This window comes from Coturnix japonica, chromosome Z (assembly GCF_001577835.2).
Source record: "Coturnix japonica isolate 7356 chromosome Z, Coturnix japonica 2.1, whole genome shotgun sequence".
NCBI lineage: Eukaryota > Metazoa > Chordata > Aves > Galliformes > Phasianidae > Coturnix > Coturnix japonica.
This window is the reverse complement of record NC_029547.1, coordinates 25,118,851-25,140,681: the sequence shown is the minus strand read 5'-3', so window position 1 is coordinate 25,140,681 and position 21,831 is coordinate 25,118,851. Positions and strand designations below refer to the sequence as shown.

The 21,831-nt window shown below is 38.9% G+C and overlaps 1 protein-coding gene across 1 annotated transcript; it reads right to left on the bottom strand.

Moving 5' to 3' along the window:
- Nucleotides 1-678: 678 nt before the first annotated feature.
- LOC107306122 lies at nt 679-19,891 on the bottom strand. The gene is made up of 7 exons (XM_015848990.2): nt 18,841-19,891; nt 16,298-16,462; nt 14,331-14,453; nt 13,594-13,641; nt 11,547-11,644; nt 9,772-9,864; nt 679-3,936 (listed from the first exon to the last, which is right to left on the bottom strand). Exons 2-7 carry the CDS (start codon nt 16,452-16,454, stop codon nt 3,757-3,759), a joined length of 699 nt encoding a protein of 232 aa, XP_015704476.1. The 5' UTR covers nt 16,455-16,462; nt 18,841-19,891; the 3' UTR covers nt 679-3,756.
- Between the last annotated feature and the right edge of the window lie 1,940 nt (nt 19,892-21,831).

The window sequence follows — 21,831 nt, the reverse complement described above, 5'->3', positions numbered from 1 at the left end:
CTGCAGTGCGGCGGGAACGCCGAGGAGCGGAGCTGTGGAGTCCGCTACCTGAGGGGCTGTGAGAAGCGCCCGGTTGGAAAAGCGATTAACCTGCCTTTGATTTCTTTGGTTAGACAAAGTATGGGTGAATGGAAACAAAAACAGGATGACTTGTTTTCTTCTTCTCTCTAAAATCTCTATTAATGCGCACACTGTCGTTCAAAATAGGCGCTCCGTGTGTATGCTCAGTACAGAACAGTGTTCTGTCAGCATCAGTGGGGCACTACGTGGTTCATAAGTTAATGTATCTCTCCATACTAATGTGTCTACTGAAATCTAATGCAGCAACAGGACAAGAGGCAGCTGGTAAAAAGCGTAACACGACCTGTGCCACACCATAAAGTGGTAAAGGAGGAACTTCTTTACCATTAGGGGGAGCAGAGCACCGGGACAAGCTGCCTCCCTCTCTGGAGATACTCAAGACCTGCCTGTAAGCTTCCCTGGGCAACCTTCTGTAGGGAACCTGCTTTAACAGGGAGTTGGATGTGAGGATCCCCGAGGAGTCCCTCCCAACCCGTGTGGTCCTATGATTCTGTGCAATGCTGGTGCCATCACTTTGTCCCACCAAAGAAAAAGTGTGACTTCCCACAAGAACAACAGGAGGGCTGGGGACTTCATGTCAGAGAGGAGGAGAAAGAATCTTTGTCTAGTCCTTTATTATGTTACTAATCAGAATTAACAGAGTAAATGGAAATGTACATAGTGTTTGATAGTGTTCCTTTAATAGAAAATGGTTAACTTGAGTTACTTAGAAGTTTTACAGGTCTTAGTACTGTTGTAACTGCACTCAAGCTAGGTCATTACCTTTTGTTCCAACTGTAAAAACATTCATTAGACTAACCATTTCTAATTTTGATATCTGGTTCATAATCCATGGATGTCCATAATGAAGTTAGTGTGTAACACAGCACACAGAAGGCTTATATTTCAGGCCTAGCAATGTTGGGTACCAATCTCATGCTTTAATGTACAGCAGATGATCCCAAGCAGACTTTAATGCAGTAATCATTTAGTCAGTCTTCTTCTTCTACTGAGCGATGATTGCCTTCCCCAAGGACAAAAAAAATCCAGTCTCTGGATTAACTGGCACATAGATGCTAGGCAGGTATGGTCACCACTTTATACTCTATTATTATAATAATAATTATTTCCCTTGGATTAACTAGCATCAGAATCACATTATTTATTCTGAATGATGTTCTTCTACAAATGTTATTCTAACAGCTCACAATTATGGTCAAAGTACCAGAGGTCCATGAAGCTACATATGAAGACAACTTGCATTTAATTGTTTTCCAATAAACAGAACCCAGTATTTTCTATTTGGCACAGCTTTTGAAGTGCAGAAAAACAAAACAAGTATATTGATATTAATATTTTAATAATTATCATACCTGCAAAGTAAATGTTTAATAATATCTGCCTCATTTTGAAAATAAGCTGCAACATAGTAACTATGTTTCACGTTCAGATGTTAGACACATTGGATAAATGCATTTATTTTTCCCCACTGTAGAGTGAGGAGGCTATATTTAAAAAAAAAAAAAAAGAGAAAAAAAGAAAAATAAAATCAACCGCTCACTGGCATTGGCTTTGTATTAATGTCTAAATAGAACCAATATATGCTTTCCCCCTTGTCTGTTACTTGTCAGTTCACAGGTTTTGTATGTGCAAAGTAAGAGTCTGGGAAAGGTGAGTATCCATGAGGTGCTGACCCAATTTCTCATCACAGAGCTGACTGAATTTATTATTTTCTGAAAAAAATAAATAAATAAATTGTCAAACAACATTTTGACTTTGTATCTCGGAGTCTACAACTTTACAAAACTACCACTGCTGCTATGCAAAAATTGTTTTAAATGATCTTGTTTTTAAGGTAGGTGGTAGAAGTGCAGCATTCTGCATTACAGCCATAATTTAAGCTTTGACCACAGATCAGAATCAGTGTTCACTGAGTTTAAACATATCTTTTTGCAGACAGTTGTGTGTTCTATCAGTATGCTTCATACAAGCTTTGTGGTGAATACTAGTAATTATTTCATCAGCTACTGTGACGGAGTAAGGTCATCACCTCACCGCTGGTAAATGTCAGACTGCCAGGTGTTACTGTCTCAGTGAAATTATTGCACCTGATACACAATTTAATTCATTCTTTGTTTAGCATAATAGATTATTCTAAATATCTTACTTTGTCTGTAACATATGCTGTAGTCAATATGGAATCATAGAAGCGAAGCGCAGAATCATAGAATAACCAAGACCTCTAAGATCATCCAGTACAACCATTCACCTATCAACACTGTTTCCCATTATGTAGGTTTTTTCGTTGATGTTGTTGGGATTGGGCTGTTGTGTTTTTGCTTGTTTCCCATCCACTGACTTCAGTGAACACTGAACAGATCTAGAAGCCATAAGTTCTGCCTGTAGAATACTCAAAAACTCTCTTCTGTTCTACCAGCAATGGAAGCAACAAAATGATTTTTGCTGTTCTAAGTGTAGTAGTCAGCAGTGAAGAACCACATTGCTGTTACTGAAAGAAATATAATATTGCCCTGTTGTAAAGCACATGAATTTGATTGACTGATGTTAGGATTCCTATTCCAAGTATGCACTACCTGCCTTGCAGGGCAGTGTTTCTGTATGCTGTTTCACTGAAGCTGAGCCACAGCTCCCTGCACAGCTGCTGACATCTAGCATTCACACAAACGTGGTCCCTAACCCATTGTGTTAAAGTGCCACCAAATGGCAGTGGATCTGCATGCACAGCAGCCGAGAACCAGACTTTTAACACCCACTGATCGTGTGTGCACCCGTGGTTTGTTTTCTCTTCTATTCAATGTGTTTTGTGCCTCACAGAGTACAATGTGTGTGCTCTAAGGGGCAGCATCTTCCTCCTAGAACTGTGAATCACTAAGGTTGCAAAAGACCTTTAAGATCATTAAGACTGACTCTGACTGACAGAGCCCATTGCTAAAAGGCTGCTCCTGTGGTACTGTGTGTGTGTTTTTTCAGCTCACTTGCTCATTTCCAATTTATTTGGTCATTATGAAAACTGAATGTTTCAGATGTTGCTCCGCACGCCTCTTTGCAGCCAAGCACTGACTGCACTTCCCCTAGGGCCCTGTTGAGGCTGCAGTGCTGCCAGGCTAAGTGCATGCACTCTGAGCTGCTGAGCCCTGACCTCCTCCCCTGCTCTCCTTGAGGTGAATGATACTTTCCTCAGCTTTCCCACCACCACTTGGTCAGTATACATACATATACATTTAGTGACTTCTAAGCGTTATTTCTGCAAGTTCAGATGAGCTTATAAGAAACTTATTTTTTTAATAGTGGAAGGTTTGCACTGTGGAAAGCTCTGCTTTTCCATGACTGTGCATAAGCCCTTTTCCCTTGTCATTGCAATATATGCAACGTACTTTTCACCTTCAGGGAAAATTCAGCTTCTGAAGTCCATAATTGTGCAGGTACTATATGAAGAGACTGATTAGTTACTGTGTTTTTCAAATTTAGCCATTATCTCTTCCTATTTAAGTACAGAAAGAAAAGATGTTATTCATGCAAAATGGTCATTAGAACAACAACTACAACAACAAAAAGAAGTAAAAAGTAAGGCAAAAGAGAAATGAATTAACCTCAACTTCTTGCCCTCTCTGTATAGACTGTGATAGAAGCTGTGTTGATACTTAGGCCACTGAAAGGTAGAAAAAACAATTTTTCCTAAAAATATGTCAACTTGAAGACAAAGTTTCTCTCCGCATTCTGGTCATCATGATCCAGCTTGCGTATGTCAAGTGAGTGATCATTCACATGCAGAAAGTAATTTGTGTCTTCGTAGCACTGGAACTTCACCGAATCTCCCTCAGAATGCATGATGAAAAAGTGATTGTCTTCCTTCAGCTATGAAAATACACAATGCAAAGAACACGTTATTTTATAAAGCTTTTCTATAGCACCATACGTGTAATGAAAATTCAGGGATATTGTTATCTTGGTATACTTCAAATTGTTTTCTCCAGTGATATTTATTTTCCGGTGTTTACCAGAAATCCTCCTTAAGACATCATCATTTGGGACAGATTCTATGAGGAATGAAAACAGAATAATACCTGCTTCCCTCAAAGGACTGAGTGCTTCCAGACCCACAATTGCATTCCTTTACTTCCCAGGCTAGTTCTGTGCTGTGCCTGCTATTGGAATAGTTTAGGGTTTTCTCCTGATCCTTTCCTTACCTCAGTCCTGCCTTCCAGGTCAGCTGCCAGTAGCAACAACATGCCAAGTCAGAGCTTCTCTTGCCTATTTTGGAGTACTACAAATATGACAGTGCTTATTGCCCTTAATAAAACCTGGCTTAATACATACAATTTGAATGCATTTCAAGTCTCCAAGCCTCTTGCTAAGACCCATCTTATGAAGGAATAGCTATTGCCCAAGCAGCCTCTTGCTATGACTTGATGTGTATGGGTGCTCCAGGTGCCCCCGGGGTGAGGATGAGAAGGGTTACCAGAAAACAGCACTCTGGAGAAAGGAAAGGTAAGAGATAGGGCCCAAACTCATAAGCTCTGGAGGCCATCAGGCTTTTAAAACTAGCAATGAGAACTCTGATAAAGTCAGAGGAGGTGTGGGCCTGCCTGAAGAAAGATCAGAAAGGCTCACAATAAGCCTCGGAGTGAGAGTAGTAAAGGGTTCCAACTATGCTGAAGATGACAGCAAAAGGCACGTTGCCATAGAAGGAGGAATGTGCCTTTTCAGCCCAATTGGCAACAAGAAAGGAAAGAAAATGCCCTGTGGTTACTGTAGAGCACAGAAAGTGAAATGTAAGGATACACCTCTTGTATTAATGAAGGTATAATGGAAAGCAGCTAAAATATCTTGTCATGATGAACCAGAGTGACAGCACAGTATCTGCAGTTTTAATCCAAAAATTATGTTTTGAAAACAGAAAAGCTGAAGAAAATTTGTCATTAGGAAAGAAAAACCTTCTCACCTTCTGGGAACTCAAAAAGGAAAACCGTAAAATGGAACTATACATTCAATGAAATAATCTCTTGGATTCATAGAGATTCATAGATAAGGGGGCAATAGAAAGAGAGAACCAGCAGAAGCAGGGAGACAAATCAGTGTGCGCTGTGGAGAAATTTGTCCTACAAAGATTACAAGCAAGAGACACTTAATTGAGACTGAATAATACCTACATATCTGCATGAGGTGGTGGGAAATTAGTCACGGGAGGGGGATGGGGGGGGTGGGGGACACATCAGAAGATGGTTTCGGGAATTATATTGTGTGGGTGGGAGAAAGGAACTGTGAGTAGGAGCAGCTGCTGCTGCTAGAAGTGCTGACACAAGGCTGCCAGACGCCACAGGTCCCAGATCTGAGATCACATCGAGGAATATTTACAACTACATGTTATGCAAGAAAGCAGGAACTGGGTGATTTTCCATGATGACCTACTAAGAAGGCTGACAAAAAAAACCAACAAAACAACACAGAGAATGACAGACTTCTTCCAAAGAGCTCTTTCTGAGGATATCTCCTATTGCATCCAGACAACAGCTCCTACTGCAGCAGGCATGATCGTTCAAACAATTTAAGAAATTAACAGGTGGTTTTCAGTTACAGATCTGTTTCTTTGGCATTGCATTAGGGGAAGAATCACTCTGCAGGTCTGTTTTCACGTTTAGTGAAAAAATACACCTTACTCACAGCCCACAGTTGAGTCACAGTGCACATGTAGTAACGTATGTCCAACATACGTTGACTCAACAGGTTAAAGAAAATCGGTCCAGGTATGTAAATAATGTTTCAGAAGAAGCAGCGAGAGAGTAGTGTTATCCATGCTTTAAAATAAATCAGCACAGAAGGATTCAAGTAAGGCACAGTTATCAAAACCTGAGGTTGGGTCTAACTGCTGCTCTCTGAAGCAGGAAGCAGCTAAAATGTAAGAAGTGTCTGAAAAGGACAGCTGAAGCAGAGCAACTTGCCATACATCGTCTTGGTATGTATATGGCATACAGTTTGCACCACGTGAAACAAGGAGACATTGATCAACATAAGCAACATCTGATGACAAGTAAAACGATAAAACTGAACTGCCATCTCAGCCACCTCAGTGAAGTCATTGTCCTTGGGAAATATCTCAGATAAACGTGATGCTTTGTGCTGAGACTGGAACAGGGCTGATAAACACAGTTTGATGGCTCTGTGCTTGCTCAGCATCAGCATGATGTCTTTTTCCCAAATGTAGCCGTATGGAGCAGGCTGGGAGTGGACAAGAGGCTGGGAGGAATGTAGCCAGGTCAGCTGGCCCCAACCCACCAAAGGGCTGTACATGGCTTACATCTTGCCATCCAAGGGTCTGAGAAAACACTTCAGTGGAATCAGTAATAGTACGCACTTTGACTCCTGCTCATACTGGATTATAGGGCACCCTGTGCCAAGCACTGAATAGTGGTGTGACTTTGTTCATACTGCTTTGGCTAGGTGACAGAAAGGACGGTGACAAATTGACCCCAGCCAGCAGCTAGGCACAATGAATGTGGCATTATCACTGACAACCTAAAGTTCTGAACCAAAGAAATTCTGCTGCTCTCACTTTTTGTCAGCTTGGTGCTGTATTTTATTTACCTTAGTCTGTTTGGCTGAAACCATGAGTAAGTTCCACAGTAGGGCTTTTGCTGACTGCATAGCTGCCCTCTGACTTAAACTAAGTCTTGCTTAGCTTTGCCTAAATACTCAGTGAATTATAGAAGACCATAGAATAAAAACTGATCAGGCCTTAATGGAACTGTATGAGCAGCCCTTCATTCTGGAAAAGTGCTGTTCAGCAGAAACAACCTAATAATCTTGCATAACCCACTGGGGAACAACTTAAGGAGAAGGCCAAATCTGGTGATAGAATTGTTGACTTCAGTCACTGTGTAAGCAAGCATGTCAAGGCAGGAAGGAATTTAGGAGGGGTATCAAGCAAGGAAGAGAAGAAAAAAAAAGGAATGTTTGAAAATGAAGGAAGACAGAGCACTACCAGCACTTAAATTAAAGAATGAGAGTGAGCTGAGAGGCTCACTGTCCTTCTGCCTATGCCATAAGGATACAGCTCTGACATCACATGGCTGAATAATTCTGGTCCAGACTTCTGAGGAAAATGTTGGTTTGTGAGAATGAACGTAAGAATAAGTAGGGCATCACACAGTAACAGTCTGGTTGAGAAATTCGAGTAAAATCAATGCACTAATGTGAATGATGAATGCTAAATGACTCATTTCAACTTCATAACCTTTGTCTGCTTTAGAAGTGGCAGAGGCTAGCGTTTCTCTAGGCATGATCTACATCAAATGGCAGAGATTATAAATGTAATCATACTTGGGCTAGAACAGACAAAATTAACCAGCACGAGAAATACTTAAGTGGTTGGAAATGTCCCATTGTTGTCAGCTTGAACAGGCATACCTGAAAGCCTTTTCTGTGGTGGAGGGGAGGGAAATAATACTCCACACCTCTTACTGCAACCCATTGCATAGTTACCTGCTTTATGATGCAGATAATTACAATAAGCAAATAATACTATTGGGTTAGAACAACTGCTGCACAGATAATGCTGGGACTGGGCTCCAGGTGGGTGACCACCAGCATATGCCCTCTGTGAGGGAAGTATGGTGTATACTGTGCAAACTTCTCTGCTATTACCAGCATAGTGCTGTAGTACGCATTGGTTGTGGTCTATGTTACCTGCCCACCTCAAACCTTTGTAATTATAAGCTTTTATTGCAAACTATTATTTGCTGTTAGAAACTTATGCAATGGGCTAATTAATAAAAGATCTTTTAATGAATATTGATTGTTAGCTATTACTCCAAAAGCCTTGGTTTTAGAAATGGAAATCTACAGCACATTGGGAAAGTCCTTCTGCTGGTGTAATGGCAGACTTCACAGACTCTCATGTTTCTGGTAATTCTGCTGGCGGTTTTCCAGTAGTAAACAAAAACACCTGTCTTTAGCACTACTGAAAGCTAGCAGACAAAATACCATCTTGTGGCACCGTATAGCTTTGTCAACCACTTCTGAATCCAGTGCACAATGAAGGCTTAACTGATCGTATCAGAGAATATTTCTTCTTCAGTGCACCCATTTTAGAAGGTTTACAAGAATTTCAAATTTCAGGCAGGGCTATGGCACTGCTTCTTGTTGTAATTGGATGTGACCCAAATGCAGGCTGCTGATCTCTCTAAGTAACACACCTTCCCACTTGAGGGTATTTGCAAACAGTGATGGGTAACTCGGTAGCTGCCTTGTAAGGTGTGGAGCAAATGTGTTCTTAGAATGATTTCTTAATTCTTTCTCTACGGACAGCTCAACAGGAAAAGGCATGTCTTCTTCCCGATAAAAAATGCTTTCAAGATACAGTCATATCATATAAGGAAGAGGCTAGAATGTGTCTTAAATTTTGTCTGCCTTCTTGTTTTCTGTTTCTGTGTATATTTATATAAATTATAATAAGGTATTATAAATAAATAAGGTATATTTATGGTAGGTACCTCAAGCGAAACCCAAACTGAAGGACCCAAATATTTTTTTTTGGCCAGAGATCAGTTAACTAATTATGCAAACAAACAAAGAAGGCGATAGATGTGTAGCTTTTTACCTTTGAAAGACCATTTCAGAAAGACTTCAAGGAACAAACAAACAATCGTTTCAGATTACCAGAATTCCTTTCTGACTTTGGAGAAATATTAGAAATTATGTAAATTTCAGCCTGCAAATTTTAGATGTTTGGTATTTCAGACTTGTTATCATGAAAGCTGACTGATCCCTGTTAGCTTTAATTTTCCTTACTGAAACTGGGAATATTTTCTTTTCATCCTCTTTAACAGTCAGCTGGAGCACAACCGCAACAAAAAATAGTTGTTCTCAACATTTTCTCATCTTTTGATTTTCACCACGTTAGAATATTGGTTTAAAATATGTTACAGAACAACTAAAGTGACAACCCTACCATGCTTCTAATGTTTTATTGTTTCTGTCTATAGAAGAACTGACAAAACCAAACTTTGGTCACCAAAATATGTGAGTAAGTGACCTGGCTACCTGTATATCATCAGATACACAGTGTGTTACTCAAGATTCATAGTTCTCTGCTGGCACAAAATTCAGTCTGAAAGTGCTTAGGGGATTGTTTATTTGTAATCTTTTATTTATACTAAATATTTGGTATTTATTACTATTATTTATTATTATTATTATCTATATCTTGTTTTTTTTATCAATTCCGTAAGTTTTTGACACATGGATTCATTTTCCTTAAAGACATCATTATTCTTACAATTCGACCCTTCTTAATCTCCTAGTACACTTGTCTGGATTTTCTAGACCTCGCAAAGTAATCTTCATGTGGCATGATTTTTTGTCCATCTCCCCACACTTTAGAGAAGCACAATAATGCAAGAATCATGGTTTTGTCTTTCATGTTGTAATTTAAACTGAGATATTTTGGCCATAGATCAAATAACGTGTTAGTGTACACAAGTCAACTCAAGCACATGGAGACATTGTTCATGTTTTCTTTTTTTTTTTTTTTCTGAGGAAAATGCTTAAAAGAATTGTGTAAACATTCATTTCATGGGTAAAAGTAGAAATATACTGTAAAAATGTACTTAGCTGCCTATTTTTTTTAACATCCATGTTTGCATATTCTCTGTCTCATACATATGTTTATATTCATCAATCATAATTATATACCTTGTTGAAGTCAAGACCTCCCTTTGTGCATGTTTTTCTGTTGCCTTCTTCCAGTGAAGAATGATCTGGCTCGGAACAGCATCCCTTTAAAACCTGTGTTTACAACCATGCAGATTGGTAATTTTGCCTTTGCTTTTTCCACTTTTAATACACAAAATGCTGTATTAATTCTATTTATTTATTTATTTATTTTTCCCACAAAGCTCACTTGTATTTACACTTCAGTTATCTGAGGTGAATAAGTTCTTATGTTCTCAAAATACTTCCTGAGTATATTATGAATTGGTTTGGAAACAAACATCAAAAGAAAATCCTACAAACTGTTGAATGCCAAGATTCTATTTTGCAATGCAGCTGAGATTGCAGCATGCCATAACAGAATACAAAAGAAATAATAGCAGATAAGGAATGCAGCCACCCCCCTTACAAGATTTCCCATCAAGAATACAAAAATTATTCACATTCTGTTGGAAACAGAACAGTTAATGATCTTCCCAAGCTTTTTACATACTTGGGAGATTGTAAGTATGTCTTAAACAATTTTCAATTAAGAACTGCTCTTAGTCATGCTAAGAAATGTAATTATTCCATACTTTTTAAATAGGCGATTGTGCTGTAAAACCTGCTGGGACTCAACACTCAGTTCTATCTCTGATTTGGTGAAACACTTTTCACATAATTGATTTATGACAAAATTATCTCTGAAATAGATAAGATCCTAAAAACCAATTATTCTTCACAGGAAAGTAAAGAAAATTCCAATGCAGCAATATGTTATAAACATAATTAATGTATCTTATAAAACACATTTCCACAAAAATCTTAGGAAACAGATTTTCTGGAAAGGCCTGAAACGAAAAATAAACGAAGAACACAGAAGACTTATTCTGAGAAAGCATTTGGAGGGCTAGAGCACCTCTCCTACGAGGAAAGGTTGAGGGAACTGGGCCTATTGAGCTTGGAGAAGAGAAGGCTGCAGGGAGACCTTCCAGTATTTAAAAGGAGTGTGTAAACAGGAGGGAGAACAGCTGTTTACACAGTTTGATAGTTATAAGACAAGGGGGAATGGTTTTAAACTAAGACAGGGGAGATTTAGGTTAGATATAAGGAGGACATTTTTCACTCAGTGATGCACTGGAACAGGTTGCCCAAGGAGGTTGTGGATGCCCCATCCCTGGAGGCATTCGAGGCCAGGCTGGATGTGGCTCTGGGCAGCCTGGTCTGGTGGTTGATGACCCTGCACATAGCAGGGGGTTGAAACTGGATGATCACTGTGAACCTTTTTAACCCAGGCCATTCAGTGATCCTATGTTTATTCCTTATCTTGGTATAACATGGGGAACCTGCTCAGATCTTTGCCCTGCTATAAAGATTAAATTCTTACAGGAAGCTCTTCCTCAGACACATATTTGTAAGGTTTGTAACCTGGGCCTGCCACATGGAAACCTGACCTTGACTGCTCTTCCCACTATAAAGAAACCAGACAAGACTGAGAAAATGAGAATTCTCTGGCAACAGCTCCTTGCAAGTTAGGTATATGAGGAAAAAATAATTCCCCTCTTAAACTCACCTCATTTCAATTCAGTAGACCAAACCCAATGATTTTTGCAATGATCTATTTTAAATATTTGCCTGGATAGGACAGAGGAAGGCAATCAAGTTGTGCAGGGTGGGAAGTGATAAGAAAAGGAAAATCAGTTTGAAATGGACTGTGGGAAAAATTGTTCTACAGAGAGAAAGAGCACTTAAAAGTTACAAATTAAACTACTTCTTACCTTCAGACAGAGCTGATTTTCTCCCTTGCTCAACAGCACAAATTCATTGCACCTTAATCGCTGCATGAGGACCACCACATTTTTAGAGTTTGTTTTTGCTAGGGAAAAAAAAAACAAAAAAAGCAATAAAATGTGCATCACTTCATAAAATGAAGCACAGGTGAAAGTAGTAAAGCAGACAACACTCAGATTCACCTTACATTGATAGGCACAGGAAGAGAAACTAATACAGTCACTCCATAAGTCTTTCTTCTGAGAAGTGTTTAGGGTCTGTGGCTTCATGAGAATTTAAATTTGCCATACAAAAACTTAATTTCTCTCTACAAAAACAAAAAAAAAAACCCCACAGAAAACAAACAACAAAAACAAAACAAAATAAAACCCAACCTATTGTATATGGAGTATCAGAGTTATGTGAATATATATATATAATTACAGTTTTATGTATAAACTCATCAACTGTGAAGGCACATTCATATTATTATGTAGGTACAGATGTCATGTTCTGGTTTATATATCTGACTATACAAATATCCCTACAGAAAATACAGGGTTTTTCTGTTTTATTTACTGGGTACTTTGTAGGTCAAAATCTTCCTGCTATCAGTGGGTGCACTGGATGCACTTTCTTTTTGATAACAGTTTTCTCAGCTGCGAGAAATAACAGTATATAACAGGGTACATAACAATATAATAGCAAGTATATAAAAGGGGATCATTCTCAACCTGATAAAACAACCACTGCTCCAGGTACAGTAAAAGAGCATTACCTGCCATAAATATCTGATTGCCCTGAAGAGTTATTTAAGATAGCACTATGTGTGCTTTTGAAGATATTTCTAGTGTCCTGTTTATGATTAAAAAATAAAAGCCCTTCATGTCCATCAGCACTGCAAAGGAATAGAGAGCATACAGAGTTACAGAGGTTAGGTAATCAGCAGCTTTAACAGCTGCAATTAAAGAGCTGTGGTTTTTTTCTTGTCACTGAGGATATTTTTCAGCCTTTGAAGGATAATCTGAATTAGCAGAATGCATTCATTCCACCTGAACTGTTTTAGGCTCCCTAATCCTTTACATTATTTTAGCTTCCTCTGTTACTCCAGCTGCAATGCTTTTGCAGAGGTCTTTTAAAGGAATTTTGTCTGAACAGGCTACAGCATTAAAAGGGCATAAAAATCCTTGATAAAATCTTAGGTGCACTTAGGCATGTTGTGCTCAGTTTGCATATTTACAAATGCATTTGATGAATGTAGTAGAATGTAAGGTCTAAAAAATCTTCCCGCGTCATTATGTGCAGATGCATCACTTCAGATTACCTCAGTCATCAGCTGTAGCGTATAGGTGGCGCATCAGCAGGGAAGAGATATTTCACACTCAAGTCATAACAGTGTTCTGACTTATGGGAGATTAACTGTGTAAATCATGTCTGATGACTGTGACAAATGGGCTGTTGGTTGAAATGTACATGGTTGGGATTTAGGCAAACACTGAATGGATGGGTCGATATTTTACAGTCTTCTCTAGAAATCCCCGCGTCACCACTGGACAAGGTGCAATCCTGGATCACGGAAGTTCTTTCTGTTTGAAACTGGAATAGATTTATCCTTTACTGGAATACTGAAACAAATGTATCCTTGAATGTACCGCTCATTTGTTATGCTTACAATAGAGAGGTTCCAAAAATGTGTCTTCTCTTTCTTCATACCCTTTTCATCTTCCCCTTCCTGTTACAACAGGTCTTTGCTAACTGAGACTCGAATGCCAGAAATACAGCACACTTGTTTTTCTTTTAAAAAATATTGATTCTAGCTTGTGTGCATTCTATTTCCTCCTGCACATTCGTATCCAGTTCAAGCCCTTATTCATAACTTGCTATGGCAAGTTTTGTGGCTTTTTAAGATCATCCAGTAGCCTGACTTAAATGAACATTTGGCTTAATATACCGCCGCTAATATGATGCCTTAGAAACATTACAGACTCAGTTTAAGTCAATCCCTAACAAAGAAAATGAAATATTTTGCTCCCACATGAGTAATTCAAGCCTTACCTCTAACCTCTCGTTTGTTGCTTGTGAACAGGCTTAACCACGCCGTATCTAAAACAAAAGATATTTAGCAAAAGATTTGGAATTAGACAGAACCATCCCCCAAATTTAAAGACATTGTGATTTGAAGAAAGTGGAGAAATGGTTTGGAACTAAAAGATGCCGCCTTGCAACACTGGGGCCCGGAGTTCGAATCCCCCCTGTGGCGCAAGTGGTAGAAGTGCCGCTCTGCTACACAGAGGCTCGAATCCCGGGGGCTGGACTCGATGATCTCTAAGGTCCCTTCCAACCCGCACGAAACTATGAAACTATGAAACTGCAGGAGACATCAGAGTTCACTTCTTGCAGGTCTTTGAATTCATGTGGTGCCTCTAAGACTGAACAGTTGTACCTGCACGCATATACCCTGAAGTCTGAGCTCTGAGTCTAATAAATATATCGACTGATTGTCTTTTACAGAAGAGAATACACTTGACTTGACTGGAGGCCAGTGATGAAATGAAGGGCCTTAAATGATATCAATTAGAAATCCCTAGGGCCTGTTATGTATACTTACCATGTACTATATTTACCAATTTTAAACTGGGATAAATATTTTCACATATCACTATCAGTATTCATAAATATGCAACAAAATGTTATCATACTGGCTCATGAACAGACCATATAAAAGTGCATTCAACAGTGTCTTATGATACCACGGATACAGCTCATGAGTTCTGGTATAAAAAGCACGCTACCTGCAGGGTGTTGTGAATCCATGGTTGATATTTCATGGCGACCACGTTCATCTAAGTTGAAATGCACAGTTTTTGAATCTTCAGTCTGTATGTAGCACCTCAGCGTTTGCCGCAGCTGAAGCTCTAATCACAAATGAGTTGAAGTTAATTGTACTTACAGCAGAAAAATGATAACATTGTGTAATAAAATATGAGGTGTATTTTTATAGTTATTTTTGCTTGATAATCAGTCTAAGTTTTTCAGAAACTACATGCATGTTAGAATAGTATGGGCAACACATATTCACACAGTTAGCTTAAGCTGCTTTTCAAGGGGCTTTGTTGTTGTGTCAAGAAGGAAAGCAAGGATTTATTTGCTTGCACTTTACCCCAGGGAGAATATGAGATTTCTGGAACTTCGTGATACTTGAGGTCCCTTCCAACCCAGGTCATTCTATGATTCTATGATTCTAGGTAGGGGAAACGATTTTGCAGCATGTTGTTCCTGGACTAGATTCCTTCCTTTTGTAAGTAAGAACCTCCCTGTTCCCCAGTTTTCCGCTTTGAAATTCGGATCTGCATACAAATTAGTGATTTAGGACGCATAGAGCCACCTAAAACAGCAGCCAGAGGAGTTGTGGGGCCATATAGGCAGGAGAGGAGGTTGTTCAGAGTACCAGGCATCTCTTACTGAGAAAAGAAAAATACAATGACAGCAAAGGTATTTGCAGGTAAAAGTTCCTAAGCAGAGAAGTTGTTTTTTACCACAACTGAATATAACTGTGCAGCATCTACAGATTAAAGCTGTAAAGCACAGTTTAGGTTATAGCAGACTGAACACATTTTCCTGGGCCAGGTTTGCTACTTTCCGATTCAGTACAGAGCTGAAGAAGTTTTGGTTGCAGCACAGTCCTCAAGTAATCAAGTGTCATACAGTGGATTGTCCTTTCTGAGCTGGAAAAATTAGGCAAGTGAAACAATGGGATACTGAGAATGAGTTAGCTATTACAGAATGCTCTGGGAATGCTTGACCTCACCGCAAACTTTTGTTATTCCTTTTAAGAGAGTGCAGTTCCTCTGAAATATCTGTCTTCCAGCCAAAATTTTGGACAAAATAATAATAATAAAAAAAAAAAAAAAAAAAAAAAGAAGTAAAAAAAGAGCTGTCTTTGAGGAATTGTCTTTGTTTGTGCTGGACAGGAACTACATGTTCAGTGAACAAAAACAACAAGAGATGTGCACTCCCACCCTTCTGCACTGGCAGCTCTGACACATCTAAGCTGGAGCTTTAACACATACATGGGTGTTACCTCGATCTGGTAACCTGGAAAGTCAAGTCCCTTTGTGAATGTGTATCGACGGCCCCGACCAAGTCACAGCTGTTTGTTACACCATTATGGTGAGCGGTAAAATGGCGTTTATTGGAATGTGAGGGTCCCTTATATAGGTATCCAGTTTCATCCTTATCTTTTATACATATGCATGACCCAGCAGGGGAGGGCCTATCACGTTACATCCCGAGGGTCCGATTTCGCCTAATACAACACATGGGTAAAGGCCGTTTCTTCACAGGTCTGACAACTTGAGCTACAAGCCCTCCAGAATAATCAGGGGCTTTTCTCTAAAGAAATTAGCAGAGCAAAACTTTGAGAAAAACCTGTTATGGTGCATTATAGATCTGATAGTTTAAGAATTTTGGTGTACTCTAACTAAGAACTAGTACAGTACTCAGAACAGCTTTCAGGCCTGCTATGGCATTCACTCTCTTCCAGGGAGTCACAGATATACTTTAGAAATCACCATACTACATTTTGTCATATGAGAAAGTCAATGTCAATCCTTTGAGGAGTGCTCATTTTTTTTTAAAGCCAGGTTTTGCTTTGTACTTTTACTTTTGAGCTGCTCTTGATACTTGATTTAGTTGAATTCTACCTTGGATTGGCATCCCAAGATTACAGACACACCTTTCACTCAAAGGGAGAAGTTACCTGAGTTTTCAGCAGCTGCTGATCTGGTGCTCATCAGAAACTTCTTTCTCACTGGTTGCTTCTCACAAGGAGGCATTCCGTATGGCTTTTCACGGCCTGAGCGGAGCATCATTTTGCAGCTCGATGAGAAACTCTGGTAATCTGATCTGTCTCTCATTCCTAGTCCTGAAATATAAGTTCATGTTTCAGTTGAGAAATAAGTTTGAAAATGGTAAAATTTCAGTACATGACATTCAAGGGAACTGGCATATAAAACCAATAGATGTGATGGCTTGCATCTTAAAAAGCAAAAACAGTGTATTTTCAATGGCAGTAATTCAGTTGGATATATCAGTATTTCTACTAAAAATGTATACACAAAGTTGCGTTAAAGGCCTGTACTGAAAAAGACTTTACCTCTAGACAAAGTATGACTAGCTGATGCTACTTCAATTTTTTACTCTACACTTTTCAACCATAGCAGCCTTTTTTGCACTTTGGTGGCTGGGTTGAAGTCCCTCAGAAGTACCTTGGTTTAAGATAATTTTCAAAGCACTCATAAATGAAAGTTTGTCATGCTAACTTCAGCATACTGTAGCCTAACTTTCAGAAAAGGCAAGCAGCGTCACTGTAATCTCAAATGGAGAGACATGGAGTTTGTAAGCTTGAGTAGTTTATTAGAATAATTCATTCATGAATACAAGCAGTGTCTGCAAGAAAAAGAAAAATCAACCTCCAACCATTTGTATAATTCAGATAATTAATGATGCATCTACAGTTTAATCATTTGACTTCACCATTTGCTGCATTGTTCAAATGATGCTGTGCTTGCGATTACGTTTACTAAAACAAAGTGCTACTCTTTTTGAATGACGGATGAGTAACAAATGGTCAGGGGGCAGAAAATAAAGGCAAGGACTTCATCTTCATCTTGCTGAAACTACTTTCTAATTGAAGTAAGCTAGACCAAAAAAAGAAGACCATTTGTGAAGTCTTAACTAAGCCTGACCTCTGCAACCTCCTAACTGAGCCAGGCTCTGTAGAGCATCTGGGAAAAAACACCAGCTCGTGGATCTTCAGAGGTATTGCTGTGCGAGGAGTTCAGCACTAACAAAGCATCAAGACCTAATTAGACCTAGGGATGCTCAAAAATAGGCGTTTGACCCCCCCTTCAATGTTTCTAGTGAAAGAATAAGTACTAGTTTGACTGCACTTGATCAGAAGTTTGGAAGATCCAAATTCTTGATTTTTACAACTTGGGATCTATCTTATGATTCCACTGACTCTGTCCCTCACAATCTGCAGTTATTAATTACAACTCATGTTCAGTTAGGCCTAAATGCTTACTTAAGTGAAAATTCATTTTATGAAGAGGTAGTGATGTTGTGCAAACCACCGAGACACCAAGAGCCTTCCATCTGGGCTACTTATGGTCATCACCCCCATGAGAAGACAAAGACAACACAAGCTGGGACCCCAAATAACTCCTGTGAAGGGCAGGTGAATTTTCAAACATTTTCAAAGGCACACCTAAGAAGTGGAAAAATTCTTAGAAGACTTCCTACTGGGAACAATGGGTATAGGCTAGTTCTGAAGCACTGCACTCAGATTCAGTTGTTTTGGTTGTTTTAATCAGCGGGCATTTAAAAGTGAGAAACTGTAAAAGTTTGTGTCAGATCTTGGTTCTGTTGGCAATGTAGGATAAATAAAGCACTCTACAATGATTTTAAGAGGTACACTTCCTGTTGTATTAAGCTTCCACAGCTTGAATTTCCACATGCGACCCATAGCAGTGTGTGAAATAAAGATGCTCTCATTCTGATAACCCTTACCTCTTCCACCACATACTTACATACATGCCACCTACTCCCACTTTGTTTCATTTTTACTCATAGTGGTTTCTGTTCTGTGTTTTTGTTGTTGTTGTTGTTGTGATATCTTTTCACACCCATTTTTTCAGTGCATTAATTTTTTCTGAAGTGTACACAGCTTGAGGAGGGCTAGAAAGAAGGCTTGAGGAGGGCTGCCTCCTTACTAATCCCTTTTGTTCTTAGGCATCATTCACTCTTCCACTTATCCCAGGCACATCTCAGTACAAAACTTGGGTCCATTCACACAGCAGTATGATCCAAATATTATCTAATTCTGTATCATTCACAGCAAGCGCTCCCTGGGACCATTAGATCAGATCTGTTTTTATTGTGTTGGGCTGCAGCTGACAGCCCTGCTTCCAAACAACATAAGTAATTTCTCAAAACTTCTTACAGTTTGACAGTAGATTAGATTAAAAGGAACTCCTGCCAACCTATAGTTAATAAATAATGGGGATTTAATTACTTTCAAATCAATTAGCTTTTACAAAATCTAGAGACTCTAAAATGAATGTAGGAACATAAAGACTGGATGTAAACGAGGCTGCAGAAATTACTTTGGAAGAGAAGTTTAAAGTTAATAGATAAATCTCTATCTTTTAGATTCTAAATGAGCAGTATGGTAAATAAAATATTAATCTGAAGCCTTGAAACCCATTCAAAACCCCGCTGCAATCTTTCACTCCTGCTTACCTTACTGAGCCGGCTTCTGTCCCTGCTGGGATTCTTCCACTCGGTGGAATGCTACTAGCTGCTCTGCTGCAGCCAATTTATTTCATGAACACATGGAAGGCAGCCAAACCTCAGAATAAAAGAAAAGTATGACGTGGATCTATTCATTTAGGTCTTTCTACACACTCATTTATATCAGTGTTCTCATGACTCTCACTGGTGATGGAATTCTAGGAATGTCGGAAATAGTAAATAAAATTTTCTTAAATCTTATTTCCTCAGAGTGCTGTAGATAATGTCTTCCCTGGAACTTCAGGCAATTTCTTAGCCCGCATTTCTGCATAGAGACTCGATAACCACACAGATATTACTCAAACACTGTATGTCACCGGTATTGCTGCTGCTGTCTGTTCCTTCAAAGGTTGATTCAAGGGCAGCTTCTGGGTTGCTGGCAGTGCTGCCTTTCTGCAAGTAAGAGTGAAGCCTCAGTTGCAGGAAGCTTGTAGCAAGTTAATTGCTCAAATATTTACCCAGCTATTAAAAAAGGATTTGCAGTCTGTTGTAACAATTGCAATACTTGGACTGCTTCTGGTATGAGTGTGAACTTGTTTAAAGCGGATGTGCTGTATTGATCTACCTATAAAATGTTTAGCTCCATCATGATTACACTTGCTATGTTCAGTTGACTTTATCTATTTACTTCCGATCAGTCAGTCCTTTCTGTTCATAAGCACTAGATTTGTTTTAATGCAAAGACTTACATTTTTACACGAGTGAATCAGACATCCATGCACCTCCCTGAAACAATGAAACTCTGCTAAGAGCAATTACCTTTTTGCCAGTTTTCTGGAAATTTTACATGACATTAAGAAATTTCTCAATTTTACCTGTATCTGGTGTATAAAATACCTCTTTTAGTTCATCAACCTCGCACTGGACTCTGGAAATAAATCAGGTCAGTAGAAAGACTTTGCTAGAAGATACATTTCACAACGAAGCAAAGCAGAATTTTGGAACCTCATGTCGTTGCCTGTCACTCAGGCAGACACAGAAATGAGGGTGCTGTTCTAGATGTGTAACTGTTGTTTCAGTACCGGACAAAACCAATTAGAAATACATACAATGCAGTGGGAGTGTTTTCAGAATACACAGTTTTTCAGAGGCTGCTCTGGAATTAGATCTGATCACACTGCAGCAGCTGTGTTTGTCGTTAAGAATGGCTGGATCCAGGCTGCAAGATACAGGCTCTGTAACCTATGAACCACTCTGACAGGCTGTGCATGATCCTGGCCCCAAGAGAACATTCCGGATCTAGGTGAAGTACTTGTGCTCCCTGCAGCAGCAGCAGAAAACAATTCCTTGTATTCAGTTTTTTACGAATGACTGTACAAAGTTAATGCACTACGCCAACACTGCTGTAGAGTAACTGAATAATAGCATATACAACAACAGCCACAAAGATGAACTGTTTAAAATTATCTGTAATGGATATGATCCGGGTAGATTAAGTCATGTAGATACTGAGGATGTACCAACATCACAGCTGACTTTACAATTAACAGACTTCAGTATTTATTTTAAACATTTTTCTTATTTAATCTGTAACTGACTGTGTCACTGAACATTCCTCGATCTGAAAGACCCCACAGGGCCTTTCTAAATTCACATCAGTAGAAGTCTGGCAGTAAATGAATAAAGTTTTAGTTTGAAGTAACTCAAAGCATTTGCAGTGATCCATCAATGGGGGATTTGTGCAGATGCTGATGAAAAATATTGAGTTACTGTGGGAGAAGCACTGTGAGGGCAACCACCCATTCTACTGGAAAGAGTGCCCAGGGTGGGACACATATCCAGGAAGCCCCAGTGGATGGTCATCTCTTTGCTATGTGTCTCTCCCTTCCTCCATCTCGCTCTGTCCTCCATGGTGCCCACATCTCTCACATTCCTTTTTGTTCCATCCTCTCTCTCCTCCCTCTTTCCCCCAGATGTAGCTTCATCACTAGAATCACGGTGGTTCATCAGTTGTGGACAGCACTCATAAATCTTCATTTACATGAACTTAGAATGCTTTCTGTATCCTTATATCCTCATAACAACAGCTTCAATTCACCACAGGATATATTTTCAAATTTAAATGAATACCTTGCATCAAATTATCTTTAAGGGGAATAGCCTTTAGAAAACAGTTCATATTTAGAAAATAATAATAATTAATGTCTTGTGCATGACAGCAATGAAAACCACACACAAGTTAAACAATAACTACATTAATGAGATACAGGAAGTTTTAGGATGGAAAATAACATGGAGAATAACTGCCTAATACTTGAATAACTTTTTAATGTAAAAAGACAATAGTCTACAGAAAGTCGGTATTCTCAGCAATAACTAAAAGGAAATAAAAGGATAAAACAAATATCAGCAAATACATTTTATCAACCAATAAATTTGTAAAGAACTTGCAGGAGAAATAATTCAAAGTCTCTCAAACATTAATAAAATTAAAGCATAGGCGATGGACCGTACTAGAAACAAAGACACTATATAAACATTTCTTTCAAATTCTGTGTATTGACAGATTTACACTGGAGAAAAGTTTGATGGCAAGAAGTGCCATTGTAAAGAAAGCCCATCCTATATATGTCCTATGAAAAAGTCTGAAAATGTTCAAAAAGATGAGACAAATAGGAGTTTCAGATTTTGAAGGTAACAGGTTAAAAATTCAAAATTAGCTCTAGTTTTGAGTAAAGAACTTCTAATCCAAAACCCAGCAGCTTATTAGAGAATATGGATTATATTTTCATTAAACCTCAACTCATATTTGTATCAGAACTTCCTGTTTTACTTCACATTGAGGTCTTTTCTTCCCCAGAGTCATGAAGACACCAAATTCAATATATCCAGCAGCTTATTGAAACAAACTCACACAACAATCTGACAGGACTTTTTTCTTTTTCTTTTTTTTTTTTTTTTTTCCTGGAAACTGTAGGCTTTTTAAAATATGATAAGTAC

What these genes read in the sequence shown, in the direction of transcription:
- LOC107306122 (XM_015848990.2), bottom strand. Translation starts at nt 16,454, where the DNA reads ATGAGAGACAGATCAGATTACCAGAGTTTCTCATCGAGCTGCAAAATG. An exon ending in GGATTCACAACACCCTGCAG is followed by an intron (nt 13,642 to 14,330) that starts GTAGCGTGCTTT and finishes CTTTTGTTTTAG; the next exon opens with ATACGGCGTGGTTAAGCCTG. An exon ending in CAACAAACGAGAGGTTAGAG is followed by an intron (nt 11,645 to 13,593) that starts GTAAGGCTTGAA and finishes TTTTTTCCCTAG; the next exon opens with CAAAAACAAACTCTAAAAAT.